The sequence below is a fragment of the Medicago truncatula genome, chromosome 3, assembly GCF_003473485.1.
Source record: "Medicago truncatula cultivar Jemalong A17 chromosome 3, MtrunA17r5.0-ANR, whole genome shotgun sequence".
NCBI lineage: Eukaryota > Viridiplantae > Streptophyta > Magnoliopsida > Fabales > Fabaceae > Medicago > Medicago truncatula.
In genome coordinates this window covers 50,939,846-50,957,986 of record NC_053044.1, presented here as the reverse complement: position 1 = coordinate 50,957,986, position 18,141 = coordinate 50,939,846, and the positions used below count along the sequence as shown (strand labels likewise).

The following is an 18,141-nucleotide window of genomic DNA, read 5'->3' as shown; positions in this document are numbered from 1 at the left end:
CTATTTTATACTTTTTTTTTGGATTTTTTTTTTTTTGACAATTTTTTGTACACTTTCTTTTTTAAGAAAATATTTTGTACACTTATTTAATACTAAAAAAATGCATCGCACCCCTATCCTCTTGCCTTTTTTTTTTGCTATCCTTTTGCCTTTTTTTGTTGAACCAATTTCATGCCTTTATTTCATTCCTATCCTCTTGCTTTTTCTTTTTTGACAATATTTTCTACACTTACTTAATTATTTAATACGTTTACAAATAGAATATTCTAATTTCCATGCAAACTCGGCTACCCTAATTTCCATGTAAACTTCGTTATAGATACGAAGCCCTAAACGTGTTTCTCTCAACAACAACAAAAAACCTAAACCGTGATAAATTTCACACACAACACAAAAATCATAAATTCTGATATTTAGAGGTTTGCAAATGGAAATACGTGACCTTACAACTTTCCTCTCATACCACTGCTTAACTAGTAACTTTGATTCAATTCTGGATTTTTTTTTCTTCCAATTTTTGGATTGTTATTATTAGTATTTTTTGAATTATACAATTGTCATACTTTTTGTAACATGTTGTTTTCCATTGATTTGGTAGGTCCTTTGACGACTCATCCTGTTAGTGAGATGGACGAGACTGTCACCAAACTTCAATTGAAGTACAGAACATACATAGTTGAGTACGACACATAAGATGTAATTTGTCGTTTTCCTTCCTAACTTCTTGCTCTTTTTTTGTTTTTTACGAAAACTATCATTCTGCAATATATTATTTTGCATCAAAGGACTTAAAATTTTAATGTGAAATACAATATTGCAGTCGCCAGCACTAAGCAGTTTACGTAATACATAATACAAAGCAATGTGAAATACAATATTTATCGTTTTAAAGCTATTACTATTCATATTACTTTTGCTTGCTGCTATTACGTTACCCTATTTTTAATTTTTTTGGTTTGCTGCTATTACATTACTTTTCATCCATTTTTCAATTAAATTTCATTGTTGTTGTGTTTGAATTATTACGAGATATTTAGTTTCATGTTGATACGCATGTTTACCATGTTTTAAATTGTGAATTGTTATTGCTATTGTTTGGAGCTGTATTCCATATATAAATATATATTGATTGTTACTTGATTACTGTTTGATTTTAGATTGCCATTGCAATGGGTGAGAACGATTTTGTTTCTAGCTAGTGTTATTGCTTAGGAATTTTGATTGTTTAATATAATTTTGCTTCTCTCAATTGTTATAGTTAACAATTTTAGGGTCCTCTCTTCCTAACTTCTTCCTAATATGTTATTTTTTACGACACAAAACATGTTAAGTTGTCGTTTTCCTTCCTAAGTTGTCGTTTCTGTTTTATTTTATGGTGCTGTCAAATTACCAAACATGTTTGCAGCTGATTTCGGAGATATAATCAATCGTTTGATCAACCTGGTCGATCGAAAGAAAAATAAGTTTGCAGTTTTGGTTGATAGGATTGCTGGTTCTTTTTTTTTTTTTTCACGAAAGGATGGCAGGCAATCAGTGATTTTTATGGGCTAGGATTACCGAATTTTCATTTTTTTTTACCGAATTATTGATAGGATTACAAAATTTTCTTTTATAATATTTTCAGATTTCATACATTTTATGAAGTGTTTTATTTTGTCAACTATGGATTATCACGTGTTATTTTTTTCACCGTTACCAATTATATATTGCATTTTATTATTCGTATGTCAATCCCTTTACAATAAACCCGAGCGGAGCACGGGTCAAAAATCTAGTAAAAATGTATTTGTAATCAATATTCGATTTTATTTTATAATAAATTTGTAGGGTTTTGTAAAATAAACTAGTAGATTGAACTAGTTGTTAAATATGAAATATTACAAAAATGTATTTGTAATCAATATTCGATTTTATTTTATTTTTGACAAAATTAATATTCAATTTTTTAATTAATGTAACAAGGGTAAAAATGATAGAAAAATGACAAATTGTAAATTGTATGGCAAAAATGACATCAATGGGGTACATAATTTCATATCCTAGCTTGCTGTTTTAAATAAATTGAAATGAAAACGCATACTTTGAATTATCGTTTTCCTTGCATTGCTTCCGGCCCTGGGAACAAAATGCATGTGGTGTTCATAATTTCAATATTTTCTATCCCTTGGCAGTAATATATATCCCCCACTCCAAGAATTGGGAAAGAGATAGGGACGATAGCAACATAACATAGAATTACCACAGTGCAGTACATTTGCGCAGAGAGGATGAGTTATATAATTAAGTTTTGGAGTTGAGTGAACTAAAGCCCCCACTGACATGGACAAAAAACTTAGACAAATTTCAATAATATTAATTATTACATGAATATATATGTATGGAAAAGGATGGACCATTCTGGCTGGTATAATTTCATCTCATCAATTCTTGACTTAAATACGTTTATTTACTTTTTATTTTTTTTATGTATTGTGTATGTTGAATAATGAACTAACTAGTAAAATTACGAGTTTTATATTGGTTCCCTGAATTAAGGGATCAATAAAATATTAAGAACACATGATGTCAATATAACAAGGTCAATGAATCAGTGTTTTGGTGAAAGATCACCATTGAAGTTCATCAACGTATAATTCTAGTCAAGTGTGAACTGTGAAGTAACGGTCATGAGAAGTTGCATGAGAATAAAATAATAATATGATTGTTACTGTTCTGAATATTCAAAAGAGATTAAATACAATGTTATTACTTCGCATTTTTACCTTCTTTTTTAATCGTTTGAAAATTATTAGACTTGTAAATTGTGATTATTTAAAAACATTGAACTCAAATTTTACCTCACATTTTGCTCACTTTGTTGCTTTTAGTTTTGCTCTCAATTTTTCTCATACAATTTTATCTCTACTCTTGATTTTACACTCAATTTTACTCACACAATTTCATTTTTGGGCTTCAATTGACATAATTTTTTACTCAAACTATTCATTTTCTTACTTCGATTTTTTTTTTTTTGTCAAATTGGGTCTCAATCAATATAATTTTGAACAAATTTTATTTGCAAAATTATCATTATCCTAATTCTCAATTATTGTCACCACCAACCATCCTAATATATTTACGCCAAATGGATATAAAAGATGTAAAGTTTACTCGGTATAAACTTGAAACACTAATTAGGTCTACGTGAGAATGTTAAGTTCCACAATTTACATCTCAATTTCATCTTAAAAATATTACTTTTAGAGGGAGGTGTTGTTTTAAAAGGGACTATGATGATTTTTTTTATGGCAAATGTTAATTTGTGCTATTAAAGACACATGTTAAGAAATTCATTATAAAAATATACGTATTAAAAGTTGTGAATTCAACTTTTTAAAAGTTCATATATTATATTTTCTAATATAAAATTGTTCTTTTTATGTTGCTTAATACGTGTCATAAGGGCACAAATTAAAGTGACGTTTTTTTATTCAATCAAGCTCAACATTATAAATGATCCAACTGTGCGATTGGATGAAAGAAGTCGACAATTTTTAGTTAATAAACGTGGCCAATTATTATCAGCATCATGATTCATGAGCAGTCATGAGAGAAGCAGCACAATTAATTAAAATCTCAATGGCATTGAATATATGATCATTTTCGGAAATTTGCTGGGTGTTACATACAAGTATTAGGGAAAGAAAAGTGGGGAAGCTCGAAGAAGGACATCACAGTCAAAACACGTTTTTCTTTCTCAATATAAAGACTGGTCTTTCAATCTTGAGTATGCATGATGATTGCTGGAAGATGAAATTTAGTGGATGGGTGCAACAAGTTACCGTTCTTAGAAGAAAAACAAGAGTTTTGTTAGTGGGCATTCTCCCACCCCATATACGCCTTCAATACAAATTAAACATTTAGTACAATGGAGTATCCCTAAAGAATAAAGAACTACAAAAAAGAAGGTTGAAAAAACGCAGTTAAAATGTCTTCTATGAAAAATCTAGGCCAATATATTCAGGGCAAATAGTTATTTACGGTCTCTAAAAATGTAATAAATAGGTATAAATTTCTCAATGTAACGAAATTACAAAATAGTTTTTAATTATGTATTTCGTTTGTCAAACTAGTCATGAAAAAGAACAAATGCTTCTATTTTTGAATAATGAATGCTTACTTTTTCACACATACTCTTCATTTTAACCCTCCGTGTGTTAACTTCATGCGCTTTAATCCTCCAAAAGCTCCAAGGCCATGACATTAAGGGTATGTTTGGTTGACGAAAGAAAGTGAAAGGAAAGAAAGTTTAAGGAAAGAAAGGGAAAGGAGAGAAAGATAGTGGAAAGTGAGATGATTTATTTAGTTGTTTGATATAAGTGAAAGTGAAAAGAAAGTGAAAGAGAAAGAAAGAGTTATAGTTATGAAAAGACAAAAATATCCTTGAACATTTATCCAAAAAAAAAGTGAAATATCCTTGAACATAATAAAATATATTACAAGAATAAAATAATAAGAATAATAGTGCCCTAAATTAAATAAATACTCAAATATAAAATAGTTGAAGACATATTATCTAATTTAGTAGTTAACTTCTTTAAATTTAAAAATTATAAAATATTACTTGTAGTTTATTTATACTTTATAATTATAATAAAATACTCCCTCCGTCCCAAATTGTATGTCGTTTTGGAAAAAAAAATTGTCCCAAATTATATATCGCTTTACAATACCAATGAAATATTAATGTTACTTTTCCTATTATATCCTTAATTATTAATTACTCTCTCTTCTTTCAATTATTTCATTTATCTTTTCCATACCATTTATTAAGGATAATTTTGTAAAACAGCTCATAATTTCTCTTCCCCACACAATATTAATTACATTTCTTAATACGTGTGAAATGACCAAAACGTCATACAATTTAGGACGGAGGGAGTAATAAGGTAGTAGGTGTTATGGTCTTTTTCAATCAAAATGCAAGAATCTGCACCCTTTTCATGGCATGATGCGCGGAAACATTTTTGGCATAGGTCTCACACAAACAATCCATCCTCATGTCTTTCTTAGGTTGTTCCACATAGTGGAAGAATGTTGGAATCCGTGTCTTCTTTCCTCTTTCAATCTTTCTTTGATGTTTCTACCCCAACCAAACAAACATTACCCTAAAAGAAATATTTTAGCATCAGAAACTATTTTGACTAACAACTATATAAACAAAACTGTTTTATAATTTCACTACATTGAATAATTACTGAGTACTTGCTAGTCGCTACGCGTCCAGAGAAAAAAAATGATTATTTTGCCAAAAAAATTCATTCCTACTATTTGTATTTGTGGAAATGGTGACATACATTTGACTGGTCATGTGACAGGGGATGAGGTTCTATGATGATCTTGGAATGGACCCTCCAGGTTGCATCTCTATTAAATCCCCGACCCGCTTCAAAAACTTGAGACACAGTTAGGTACAGGACAGGACAGGACCCTACGTTGCCACCCTGCACTGCATCACATCACAGCTAGCTGGGGAAATAAAAAAGCGACTCCCCCTCATCCACGTCACATTCAATATTTTTATTTATTTATTAATATTTGAAAAAATAGACTCATTCTTTATCTATTTTTCTAATAATGTATTTTTTTTCAAGTAGTTTAGTGGTTAAAATTCACCTTTTTTAAGGTGAATAAGTGGGGTGTCTGGGGTTCACCCTGCATATAATTACGCATGTCCCTGCCAACTGAGTTATACTCAAGGGGACAATAATGTATCAAGTAAGTAAGTATTTATCCTCATAAACTTAATTTAGTTGGTAAAAATAATGTATAATATATGTAAAGTCTGTGTTTGAATTCTGGACAAAAAAAAAGTAAGTAAGTATTTGCTTTCGAAATGACAAACATTTATAATATTTTTATTAAAAAATAATCTAGGATATTTATTATATTAAAAATGGATATTTACTAAAATAATATTATTTTTTAAATATATTATATAGTTTTGAAATACTATTTTTCAAGATAATGGATGTCATTAAATTATATATTTTTTTTGACCTTTTTTATAAAAGAATTATATACGATTTTTCACGTGAACCAACATGTTCATTTTAGAGTTTAGTTTGTATGGGTTTAACAAACAACTATGATTTTTTTAACAATAAAATAAGTTTAATTTAAATGTCAAAATAATGATAGTACAATCCTATCAAACTTAAGAAATTAGTCTTGCAGTCAGAAAAAATATTTAAATCACACAAACAAATTGGCTATGTGTTAAAATATTCTCATCTACATTTTAAAAGTCAAATGCATATCGTCAAAAATACATTATCAAATCAAACTCTTATAAAACTATGAATTTCGATCCAAAGGAGATTAAAGAAATTTTATTGATTTTGGTAACGGATTTTAGCCAAAACTAAATCAATGTGTGAAAATCTCTAAACCACAAAGAATATTAAACAAATGAAAAAAAAAAATTGTATTAACAAGTACTTCCTCAGTCCCAGTCCCAATTTAACTGAGCTAGCTTAGCTTTTCACACAGATTAATAAATTATAAATGAAAGAGAGATAAAAATAGTTTTGAGTCTCTTTTTCTTTTTTATCATAAATGTAAAGTCTAATATATTGAATTAAGAGTGATGAAAGTAGTATTAATTAGAGTTATAATTTGAAAAAAGTAATTAATGTTGTATTAAAAGTAATTAGATTCTTGGGACAATATTTTTTTACAAATGACTCAGTTATTACAGGACGGAGGGAGTACTAGTTTTTTTGGTCAAGTAGCTTAGTGACAAGAGCTCACACATTTAAATATGGAGAAACGACATTTGTATATAATATGAAATATCACTACCAACTGAGTTAAGTTCACGGGATTAACAAGTACTAGTTATTATATACTATCAAAGACACTCTTTAGCATATCCTAAAAAAATGGAAAATGCTAACTTGTGTGCTTAAAGCACAAGTTAATGAGTCAAATGTAGATTTTTTTTGAAATTCGTGTATTGAATTTATTTTTTCAACTTTTAATTAATTAAATGCACAAATATTAAAGAAATATTTCTATTTTTTAGTTGCTTAACATGTGCCCTTAGACCATCCGCAACAGAACACCTAAAATTGGATGCTTAAAGGGGTCATCTGAGTCCCTATGATTAATTTTATGGTAATACTAATAAGCATCAATTTTCTCTAACTCAGTACCTAAAAAGAAATTATTAAATAGCTCATATAAATAATTTTATATCATTACATTTCAACAAAATTTATTTAATTTATTAAGATTTATTAAATAGGAGCCGTGAAAGTGCTTCTATTATAGCCATAGATATGGTGAGTTGCAATCCACGCGCCCCAAAAGTTCGTGAGTAAGACAGTGTTGTCACAAACTTGTGTGTTCCCCAAACTTTTTTTCTCAGTCAAACTCAAATCAAAACCTCATCATCACACTCAATGCTCACTACTGAGTACATAACCAACCAACCAACCAACCCTTGAACAATCTTCAAAACATAAAATAAAAGCATTGTCTCAAATACACATAATCCATCACCCTAGTGACCAAAATCTCGCCACAAATACATCAAAATAATCAATGTCTTCAATTTTCAATCTGAAACAGCTACTATAGCTTTAAAATTTCGCCGAAATCATAGCCCACCAAAATATATTCATTTTCCTTTCCCACCTCCTCTTTTAATTCTTGATTGACTCCCTAGTAAATGTAAGTACTAGTCAATCATATATTACTATATATTATTACTACTATTACCATATTAAAAACATAAACATATTTTGTAGAATCAAATCAACATGATGTTTTTTCTTTCTTATTGATTTCACTAGTGAGAATAAGAAATTTATTTTCCAAGGAAAAATAAAAGATATGGATGATCTTTTGTGCCATGAAAAAGAAACGTGCTTGGAAGTTGAAGAGAGAGATGAAGAATGGTCAATGAATCAATCACATCAAGAATTTGGTGTATCTGAGGAGGAGCATGTTGGATTATTGCTTCAAAGAGAGATTGCTTTTGGATTCAAAAAAGATGAAAATGTTGTGCTTGAAGACTCCTTCAAACGTGCTCGTTTGAATGCAATCAATTGGATTCTCAAAGTTAGTTCATCCACTATTTTTCTCTTTTATTATATGTTATTATTCTAATTCAGCTTCATTAATGAAATTACAATTGGAGAAAAAAAAATCTTGATTTGGCTTCAATTTTTTCCTGATTTTGGATTGATAATTATCTCAGAAAAGAGAAGCATTGGATTTTCACTTTGAAACAGCTTATTTGTCAGTGACTTACTTGGATCGATTCCTTTCTAAACACTTCATTGATGTAAGCTCTAATTATGATATTCCAAATGCAGCATTTGTTTCTATCAATTGGTCACTCCTGTTTAAGTTTTCATCAATCTAATTAATTGATTAATTATTTAATTACCCTTTTGGTTGAATTTTTACATTTTAAGCAGGGTGAGAAGGATTGGGCAATGAGGTTGCTATCAATTGCATGTCTTTCTCTGGCTGCAAAGATGGAGGAGTGTAATGTGCCAGAGCTATCACAGTTTCAATTGGAAGATGATTATGTCTTTGAAGGAAAAGTGATTCAAAAAATGGAGCTTTTTGTACTTAGCTCATTGGATTGGAACATGGGTATCATCACTCCCTTTTCATTCCTTTCTTACTTCATCAAAAAGTTCAGCAATGAATCACCAAGTCCTATTATTTCCAACACAATGCATCCTATTTTCACTGTAGTAATGGAAGGTGAATCAATCATGAACTCTCTTTTTGAGTTTAAAAGATTATTTACACTATCAGTAGATCACAGCTAATCATAATGATTAAACTCAAATATTTTTTAATAATCAAATGATTATGTTATATTGATACTAGTAGCATCTAAATCTTTTGCATTGATGATGACGATGTGCACAAATTAAATCCTTTTTGTTAGAACGATGTGAATTTCTTTGTTCAAACATGGATTAACCTAATGTATGTTTTCTTATGCAGAGTTCAATTTAATGGATCACAAGCCATCTGTTGTTGCAGCAGCTGCCACTTTAGTGGCATTCGATCAAAAGTTGACCATAGAAGATGTGAGATTGAAAATGAATTCAATTTCTCAACATCCCTTACTTCAACCGGTAAAGTCTTTGTATTATTAATTTTTTTGCTAAGTTTCACCAAAATCATGATTAGAAGAATGACATCTTAATTAATCTATAAATTTTTCACTTCGTTTTTTATTTCACAGGATGACGTATTTGCTTGCTACAGTCTAATTCAAAGATTGTACGAAGAGAAGATTAAAAGAGAGGAGCATAAGCATTTATGTACACCAAATTCTTCAGTTATTCGATCCAGGCCAATTGACTATGCCGTTGCTATGACGAAGAGAAGAAGACTCTCATTCATTGATGATGAAGATGGTGGTGACAAGAAGGGACCGCATCAAGAAAATCCCAAAATTTGAACTTTTTGAAGTTTTAACAATTTTATGTGAAGATTATGTGTTGTCTTTCTTTGTTACTTTTTGCAATAGTATCATATCACCAAGAGAGAGAGGGGGGAAAACTTACAACAGATAAGTATTGATTGTTACTAGACAAAAAATTGTTTTGGAATTGGATTTATTGGTTTTACAGCTAGGAAATGGAGGAAACAAGAATACAAATTCAGGTTTTGGGATACATATAGTAGTAGTTAGAGACTTGGAGTGCCCAAATCAGCAGGTAAATGAAAGCTGTATGCTAATCCAGAAAGCTGCTAAAATCCGAAGGAATCGCCGCCAATTTAGTCTTAGAAATTGAAGTGTTAACCTAATTTGGTCTCTGAAATCCACAAACTTTTAAAGTAATTTCTAATATTGCAAATTGCATTGTTCTTTAGGATGAATTTCAGAGTCTTAATTTCAGGGATTAAATTGATGATTGGTTTGTTTTTTTTCCTCTTCCACACTTGTATTTTCGTCACGCCTTACTTCATAATGGAGTTTGTTCGTCATATGTATCTATTCGAACCTACCTTTTGATGGATGCTTGGGATGCTTTAGTAATGTCTTCAAAAAGGCTAAAAGTGAGAAGAGAAAACAGTGTTGGTGTGATAGGATGCATGGTTTGTGTTGCATGTTGGCCATCACAAAAGTCTTGTAAGATTGATTGGATTTGTTTGAATGTTTGAGACGGCTTTTAAGGCGGGACCTACCACCGTTCTGCTTGGCTTTGCTGTGTTCATGGGTCATGAAACCCAACATGTTTGTTCTGCTTTGAAGCAATAGATTTCTATGAACTACCATGTTCATCGTATAAATAACATTACAAAACTTCGCTTGATCTCTGTTTGGGACTATAGTCCTTGTATTTAACAAAGCAAAGAAAGCAGAAATCACAAAGATTAGTACTTTCACCGACTTTTTGCCTAGATCATGTTCTTTTGCATGGTTGAGAATGATAAGATTATTTTTGCCATTTGATTGTTAACACTATCCCTGTAATATTTCTGCAATTGGACCATTTACTAAAAAAAGTGGAGCAGCATCCCCACCCTTACATTTTTTTTCTCTTTTCAAAAGAGTAATGTTTCTTCTTGTGAAAAACTTCCTTGCGGAAACATCACGACCACTTTTGGGAAAATAGTTGGGTGACATAGAGTTGGGTGACATTGGTCATATTGGCCAATCACAATGTCACAATGCTTGTGTTTCTCTCTTTTTCACAAGCATTGTGACATTGTGATTGGCCAATGTCACCAATGTCACCCAAATATTACCCCACTTTTGTCAGTTTTTAACTTGTAACCGTAGGATACTCCTTTTATCTAACCATCCATGTTTCCACCAAAGAAGATCCGATGATTACAATGAATTTGTGATATTTTATTTTGCTAGAAATAGCAGCGCTGTTATCGAAAATGTACTTAAGAACAGCACACAAGACATGTTTTCTTTTTCTAGATGTGTACATTCCAAGTAATAAATAGGCAAATGCCAATATAAGTGTAAAAGAGTGAAGAAAACATTTTACAAACAGAAATGTTGAAAGGCCTACTCTGTTTTCCCCCCTATATTCACTTTACTCTCTTGACTCCAGTGTTCATGATTATATCTTGCAATTATCTAATCAGCTTTGATAGATGTAAAGTTCATCACACACAACTATAAGAAGCAAGAAGAAACATGATTTTCAAAGTCGCTTAGCAATGCAAATTAGACCTACTAGAATGTTCAAACAGTCAAATAATTTTGTACCAGCAAAGCAACCACGGCAATGAAAAATACGAGGTTATCTAAACAAAATAGGCTGTGTGGAACTAAATGAAATATAATTAGTTAATCTCCTAACTACTCTTTAAAGCACAGAATATACAAGTATATTTTCTTCAACAGAAGATGCCTCATCAAGATCTCAAAACTTTAGAATACCCTCTGTCTAAAAGACTAAAAATACCAGTTTCTTTCACAATTGCTACTAGGTTAGAGGAAAAATATTGCATAAATTTTCTTTTTCATTTAAATTTTGATCATCCACAATGAGTGCAAAGTGAGCTTCAAATTTTAACCTCCAATCTTAATTCTTGGAATATTCGAACCTGGATGACATAATCACACCATGTATTTGATCTATTTACAGGGATAACAGCTTAAAGTTTTAAAACTTCCTAGATCTAGTTTAAAAGTTGGCTGCAAGCACCGTTTCAACAGGCGTGTGGAAAGATGCACATGAATCCTTTTGGAAACAACTCATTCCTGACTAAGAGAGTAAATTTGAGAAACTGTAGATGGATATCATCATAATTTCATGAATAATAAACAAATAAATCATTCAAATTAAGAGAATTATAACCCCGTATACTGAAAAAGTACCTCATTATACAAAAATCCCAGTTCATATAATATACATCGCTCTGAAATTTGACAAAAATCGTGCAAAATGTTTGATATATGTCATCTGACACCAGCAACAAATACCAAATTTAGTCTCTACTCAGTGCCCTACAAAATTTCAAGCTAGGAAAACACTTGGTTCAATTGGCAACTTTTAGAAGAGACGAGGAGCAAACAAGAACCTTGATTTTCATGTGAGAACAGAGAATGACCAAGAATGTACCTAATTGTCTGAATTTATTTTAGACAGATCCCACAGGGATCATCTTCAAAGCTGCACCAATTGGCATGCCAAGGACTCCAAGGAAAACGCTAATGAACCACAGTTTCAAACTTAGAGGAGATGTGTTGGCATAGGTGCCCAAGAATTCAACAATTATGATTTGGAAGATGGCGGTGCAGGTGAGTACAGCTGTGAACACATAATTCTTCAGTATACCTTCAAAAACATTTATCCTCTCCATGTCTCGGGAACTGATCTCATTGAAAACCTAACAAGACATTTGAATACGAGTGGGTTAATGAAGTGTACAATCAGAGAACATATTACAAGGAACCATAGTTTAAACATTTAACACAGGGAATTTCAGCACCCATGAAAGGTTAGAAAAATATTCGACAACAATATTTTAATATTCCAAAAGTCAGAAAATATTATTTGTCTAGTCTGAATATGAAATCATAAATCACATCCCAGAACAATGATTTTCTAAGTTTACCTGACAGAATACAAATGAATTGAAAATGAGTGTATTCAATATCAGATCACTATCCGGGCCATCAAGATGAAAAACTGTTTTTCCTCTTGTCTGGAGTAACCAGATTATGACAAACTGATATATAGACTGCCCCGTGATATTCCTCCACATCACGTTACTGATAAAGTTTCCTTTCCTACCAACTGGTGCTCTTTTCATCAACTCATCATTAGGAGGTTCAGTGGCAAGTGCAAGTGCTCCAAGAGTGTCCATAATCATGTTGACCCATAAAAGTTGAACCGCAGTGAGGGGAGCATTTCCTGGGTATTTATATATATCATGAGGAAAAAAGAACAAGGCACACGATGCAAAAATTCATGATTTAACTTTGATAAACGTAATAACAAGGAACACATCATGACTACCTGTCAAACAGGCAGAAGTGAAATTGACAATCAAAGCAACAACATTTACAGTTAGCTGGAACTGCACAAATTTCTGTATGTTTATGTAGACTGAACGGCCCCATTTGGCCACAGTGACGATAGTTGAAAAGTTATCATCTAGTATTATTACATCGGCACTTTCTTTTGCTACCTGAAATTGCCAAAATAACGGCTTTAAAAAATATATTACCAAGTACTAATTTAGAATGGCAACTAGTTAAGGGACTAAGATCATCTGCCAGAAACCAATAATAAGATTGGATTTTAGAGGTAGTATTATGCACACAGTGCAAATTATCTCTTGGAACTAGTGTTATACATAAAGTAGAAAGTATCTCTTTGAACGAAAACTTCTCCACTTGGTATAAGCTAAATTACCTTGTTGTACAGATTAAATAACGGAGTGTCATTTGCCATTTTATATATCATAACTCATAAGCACTTCACATTTAGTAATATATACATTTGGAAATAAAAAACGTACCCTCTACATAAAAAATTCCAATAAAAAAATTATTCATGGTTTACAAATTTCTACCATCAATACATTGGTATGAAGACATACCTCGGTTCCAGCAATGCCCATTGCAAGTCCAATATCCGCTTCATGAAGTGCTGGCGCATCATTTGTACCATCACCAGTAACTGCAACAACCTCTTCAAATGTTGTCCTCAAGTGTTTCACTAGGGTATGCTTATCCATGGGTGAAGATCGAGCCATTACCTGCAGATTTAGACATATTGATTGTTGAGATTATAAACAAATGTTTTTAGTAAAGGGTAATGTAGACCGCCAAGCTTTTACTTCCAGGGTTTGAAAATCACCTTAGTATATTCAAATGATCCATCACCCAGTCCATTTACTATCACTATGTTAGTTTTAATGACGGTCAACATCCACGTAATCATGTGGCTCTTTTAAATTTATAGTGACGAGAAGACATAATGATATCGTTTAATCCATGCTCTGCCTAGCGAGAAAATATTTTTGTTATTTTGGTGTATATTGTGATTTGAACTTTTGAAGTACATATAAAGTTTGAATATGCATAACAAGGATTTTGCTTAGGCTTCTGAGAGTCATCATTCATCATTATAGTAAATCTTTAAGAATTGACAAGTTTATGGCAACCTCTAACTAGACCTTTTAATTCCAGGACACCAAGTTCATTCATGTACCCCACCCCACCCCACCCCACCCCCTAAAAGAAATGCACACCAAAACTCAAACTCTGGTAAGAGCAGCTAATCCTTCAAACAAATTGTCAAGCAAATTAAAATAAAAAAATAAAAATTAAATGACATATTATTGATATGCACCTGAATTTTTGGAATGATATCAAGCAATTCCTTCTCACTCATTTCACGGAACTCCGGCCCTTCAATCGCTATACCATCTGTTAAAATTCCACATTCTCTAGCAATCGCCTTTGCAGTATTTATGTTGTCTCCGGTAACCATCCTAACAGTAATACCAGCCGACCTACAAATGGCTACAGACTCTCGAACACCAGGACGAACTGGATCTTTAATACCCACTATTCCTACACAAGTGTAACCATTAACAGGAATAGGACTTCCAACTAAAAATTCATCATGAATATCAATGTAAGCAAGGCAAAGGGTCCGGAGAGCTTCATTGGCAAATTTTTCGATTGTATCATTCAAGTGACTGATGGAGTCTTCATCAAGTGGAACAATCTTGCTATTTGAGTCTACAAATTTGTCACATGCAGCAAGAATTATTTCAGAGGCGCCCTTGCAGTGTGCTCTGTATCCACCATCAGGAAGCTGTAGAACTACCCCCATGCGCTTCTTTATAGAATTAAATGGTTCAACTTTCACAAGTTTTGATGCTTGTCGTTCTTTGTGGAAATCACCACCAAGTGATAGCCCAAATTCCAAGATGGCAGTCTCAGTTGGTGATCCCAGAATCTCAATCTTTCCATTTTCATTTTTGACCACTTCTCCTCCGGTGTTGTTGAATATTGATTCAAGTAGAATTGCTATAGCAGAATCAGGAAGATCAGATGAGAAATCAGAAGAGTCGATGGAGCTATTTACCTCTTTGATCTTCCCACAAATGCAAGCTTTTACAACAGTCATATGGTTTGTAGTTAACGTGCCAGTCTTGTCACTGCAGATAGTAGTAGCAGATCCCATTGTCTCACAAGCAGCCAAATGACGGACGAGTGCCTTATCATTCATCATCTTTTTCATGGCAAAAGCAAGGCTCAATGTCACAGCTAAAGGTAAACCTTCAGGAACAGCAACAACAACAATTGTAACAGCAATAGCAAAGAATTCCACAATTTCCATTGCATCATCACCAGACCATGTCCATTGGGAACCTTCTTGCAGCTTGCGGCTAAATAGCCCTTGGACCAACACTGAGAAAGTCACAACAGCGAAAAAGAGGCCTATTTTTCCAATAATGGTAGCCACACCATTGAGTTTTACCTGCAAGGGAGTTTCATCATCTCCACCTTCACTTAGAGTAGCCATTAGTTTACCCCACTGGGTTCTCATTCCAACAGTAGTCACAAGCATCTTGCATGATCCATCCTGGACTTTGGTTCCCGATAGAAGAAAAGGATTAAGGTCACTGACATTCACTGGTTCACTTTCACCTGTCAAACTTGATTCATTTATACATACAGAGAAACCAGACACAAAAAGCCCATCAGCAGGGACTTGATCTCCGATATTAAGATGGACAATATCACCAGGAAGTAGATCATATATTGAAATTTTCTGTCTATATCCATTCCGCGTGACCTGAACTGTAATTTTTTTCTTCTCTTTATCTAGATCCTTAAACTGCAATGATTGTCTGTAATCACTAGTGGCAGTGACAAACACTACAAGCAATATGCTTGCAACAATACCAATCCCATCCTGCGCACCCTTAGGCCACCCTTCCATTATTATGCCAACCACTAAAGAGACAAAAGCACAGACCGCAAGTATCATAAGAGTTGTATCTTGAAGTGCTTCCCATACAAAAACCCAAAATCCCCGGGCTGGACTTTCAGTGAATTTATTAATTCCATAAATTTCTTTTCTTTGATTCAGCAAGGGCTCGGATGTTGATATCCCATTGTTGACACAGGAATTGAGTTTGTCTGTGATACCCTCAACCCCACCATGAATTTTCAATTTCTTCACATCACGTCCATCAACAATTGTCCCCGCCTCATCAGCACAAATTTCAAAACCTGCAGCTTTAACTTCCTCTGGTACTCTGTACTCGCTTGACAAACTTAGGCCTGCAGGGAGCAAATATTTACTTATCACGTAGAAACTGAAACCTTTGCAACAATTTTAAAATGCATGTAGATTGACTTTCTTACCATGGATAAACTGAAGTGCAGCTTGTGAGACCAACACCGCAACTCTGAATTTCTCCTACAATGTATAGTGGTGGCAGGGAATTAAGAGGCTACACAATCATTTTTGAAACATTTAAATGACCATGTCCTTTTTCTCCCCTCAAAGCTAGGCTATTCGGGTAATATTGTAATTAGTAGGATAGTGAGAGGAAAAATATTCCAATCTTTCCATGACTCAATTTTTAATTCAAAATCATAAAACCCGTGTCTTGAAAAAATTTGAAATGTTATCTGCTCAAACTTAAGTAGGTTTGCTGAAATATGGAAATACTAACAGGCTATGCAACATAAGAGTAATATGGTAATTTATCAGATATGAAACAATTCCAAACCAAGCATGGAAGGGCAGGCAGCTCTATGACATTATAGTATATCACTACCGATATATGTTTGATAATTACCCTACGACAATAAAAGTAAGTACCCACAGAATCTCATACCCAATACAGGAAGAGCAGTTAGTCTGAAAAATGTGGAGGGAAATAAAAGGAAAGGATTGAAAATTGGCAACGGATCATTGAATGTACTGAGTTTAAATCCATACTTCATAGCCAGTATTGGATCCTTTTATTCTATTTTCCTCTTTTGCGGACAAAAGACTAAGGGTAGAACAAAAAATTTGACAATCGCCGTGTTGCAGATATTCAAGTAAGTGATTCTTAATTGCATTCCAACCAAGCAAAACAGCAACGTGTCTCAATTTTATAAGTTCTCGTCAAATAATATTCATAATAACTTTCTACACGGTCTCCCTGTTTCTAAATATGATAAGGAACTCAAATCAGATCAGATTTGAGTTCCTTATTATTAGTAGAAACGAGAGTTCTGGTAACATGTAGAAAGCAGTCTTTCATTCAATGTAATGTAGTAGTAGTAGCTTTGATGTGAATGGATCAACAATAAAATGATCATGAAAACAATATATATATAAATTGACCTTGATTTAAAATTTAATGCATAAAAAAAGCCAAAATAGGAAAGTAAAAGTTAGGATAAACATAGGAAGTTTCCATTTTAGGATGATATCTGGATCTAGAAAGAAAAACATAGAAACCTGATTAGAGCGTCTAATAGCTTCAGCTTCAAATCTTTTGGAAAGATTAGCAGTGAAACGAAACCTTCTTTTACGATTCTTAACAACCCAACAAAGCTTCCTCCATCTCTGAAGTGCTTCTTCCGATGAGTTTTTCGGTTTCACATCTCCGAAATTCTCATTCAAGTAACTCTCCATCTATCTATGCTCTAATTGCTTTCAAACCTTAACAAGAAAATATGAAGACTTGTTTTGAAACAAATTCCAATGCTTAAGATTATTGCATTTTTTTATAATTATATTGATTGATTCAAAACAAAAATTCTTCTGAAGTATAATAAGAAAGTTTGAATACAGTACAATAGTTGACAATCGTCAACTTCACAAACTCACGCAAAGTTTGATTTGATTATTATGCTACAAACACTGAGCAAGTCAAAGTGAAACAATGTAAAGAAAAAAAAGGCTAAGTATACTACTCTGCTACTATGTTTAGATTTGGATCTACTCATATCAATTAATGTTTATAAATTATAATTAATCAATTATTAAACTGTTGAACAAAAGTTGTTTTTCTTTTTGCTACGTGATTAAACTATTTTGTTTCGTGATTCCTTTTGTAACCCTTTTTTTTTTTTTGAATAAACAATTATTTTGGTCTTCTAATATGTGAGATCTTAATTTGTCC

At 32.4% G+C, this 18,141-nt stretch overlaps 2 protein-coding genes across 5 annotated transcripts; one reads left to right on the top strand and one right to left on the bottom strand.

Moving 5' to 3' along the window:
* Positions 1-7,375: 7,375 nt before the first annotated feature.
* On the top strand, positions 7,376-10,091 carry LOC25489960 (cyclin-D5-1). 4 transcript variants are annotated; one of them, XM_024778436.2, is made up of 6 exons: positions 7,382-7,716; positions 7,839-8,106; positions 8,246-8,332; positions 8,466-8,763; positions 9,013-9,146; positions 9,257-10,091. In XM_024778436.2, the coding sequence occupies exons 2-6, from the start codon at positions 7,879-7,881 to the stop codon at positions 9,473-9,475; spliced, it is 966 nt and encodes a 321-aa protein (XP_024634204.1). In that variant the 5' UTR covers positions 7,382-7,716; positions 7,839-7,878; the 3' UTR covers positions 9,476-10,091. The 4 variants fall into 4 exon arrangements, with proteins under 4 accessions (XP_039687730.1, XP_024634204.1, XP_039687728.1 ...); XM_039831796.1 differs by having other exon boundaries at positions 7,376-8,106; positions 8,466-8,649; XM_039831794.1 differs by having other exon boundaries at positions 7,382-8,106.
* Positions 10,092-11,806: 1,715 nt separating this feature from the next.
* On the bottom strand, positions 11,807-18,018 carry LOC25489959 (calcium-transporting ATPase 1). Its single transcript, XM_013606324.3, has 7 exons — positions 17,475-18,018; positions 16,382-16,436; positions 14,349-16,297; positions 13,594-13,752; positions 13,008-13,179; positions 12,604-12,902; positions 11,807-12,375 (listed from the first exon to the last, which is right to left on the bottom strand). The coding sequence occupies exons 1-7, from the start codon at positions 17,649-17,651 to the stop codon at positions 12,127-12,129; spliced, it is 3,060 nt and encodes a 1,019-aa protein (XP_013461778.1). The 5' UTR covers positions 17,652-18,018; the 3' UTR covers positions 11,807-12,126.
* Between the last annotated feature and the right edge of the window lie 123 nt (positions 18,019-18,141).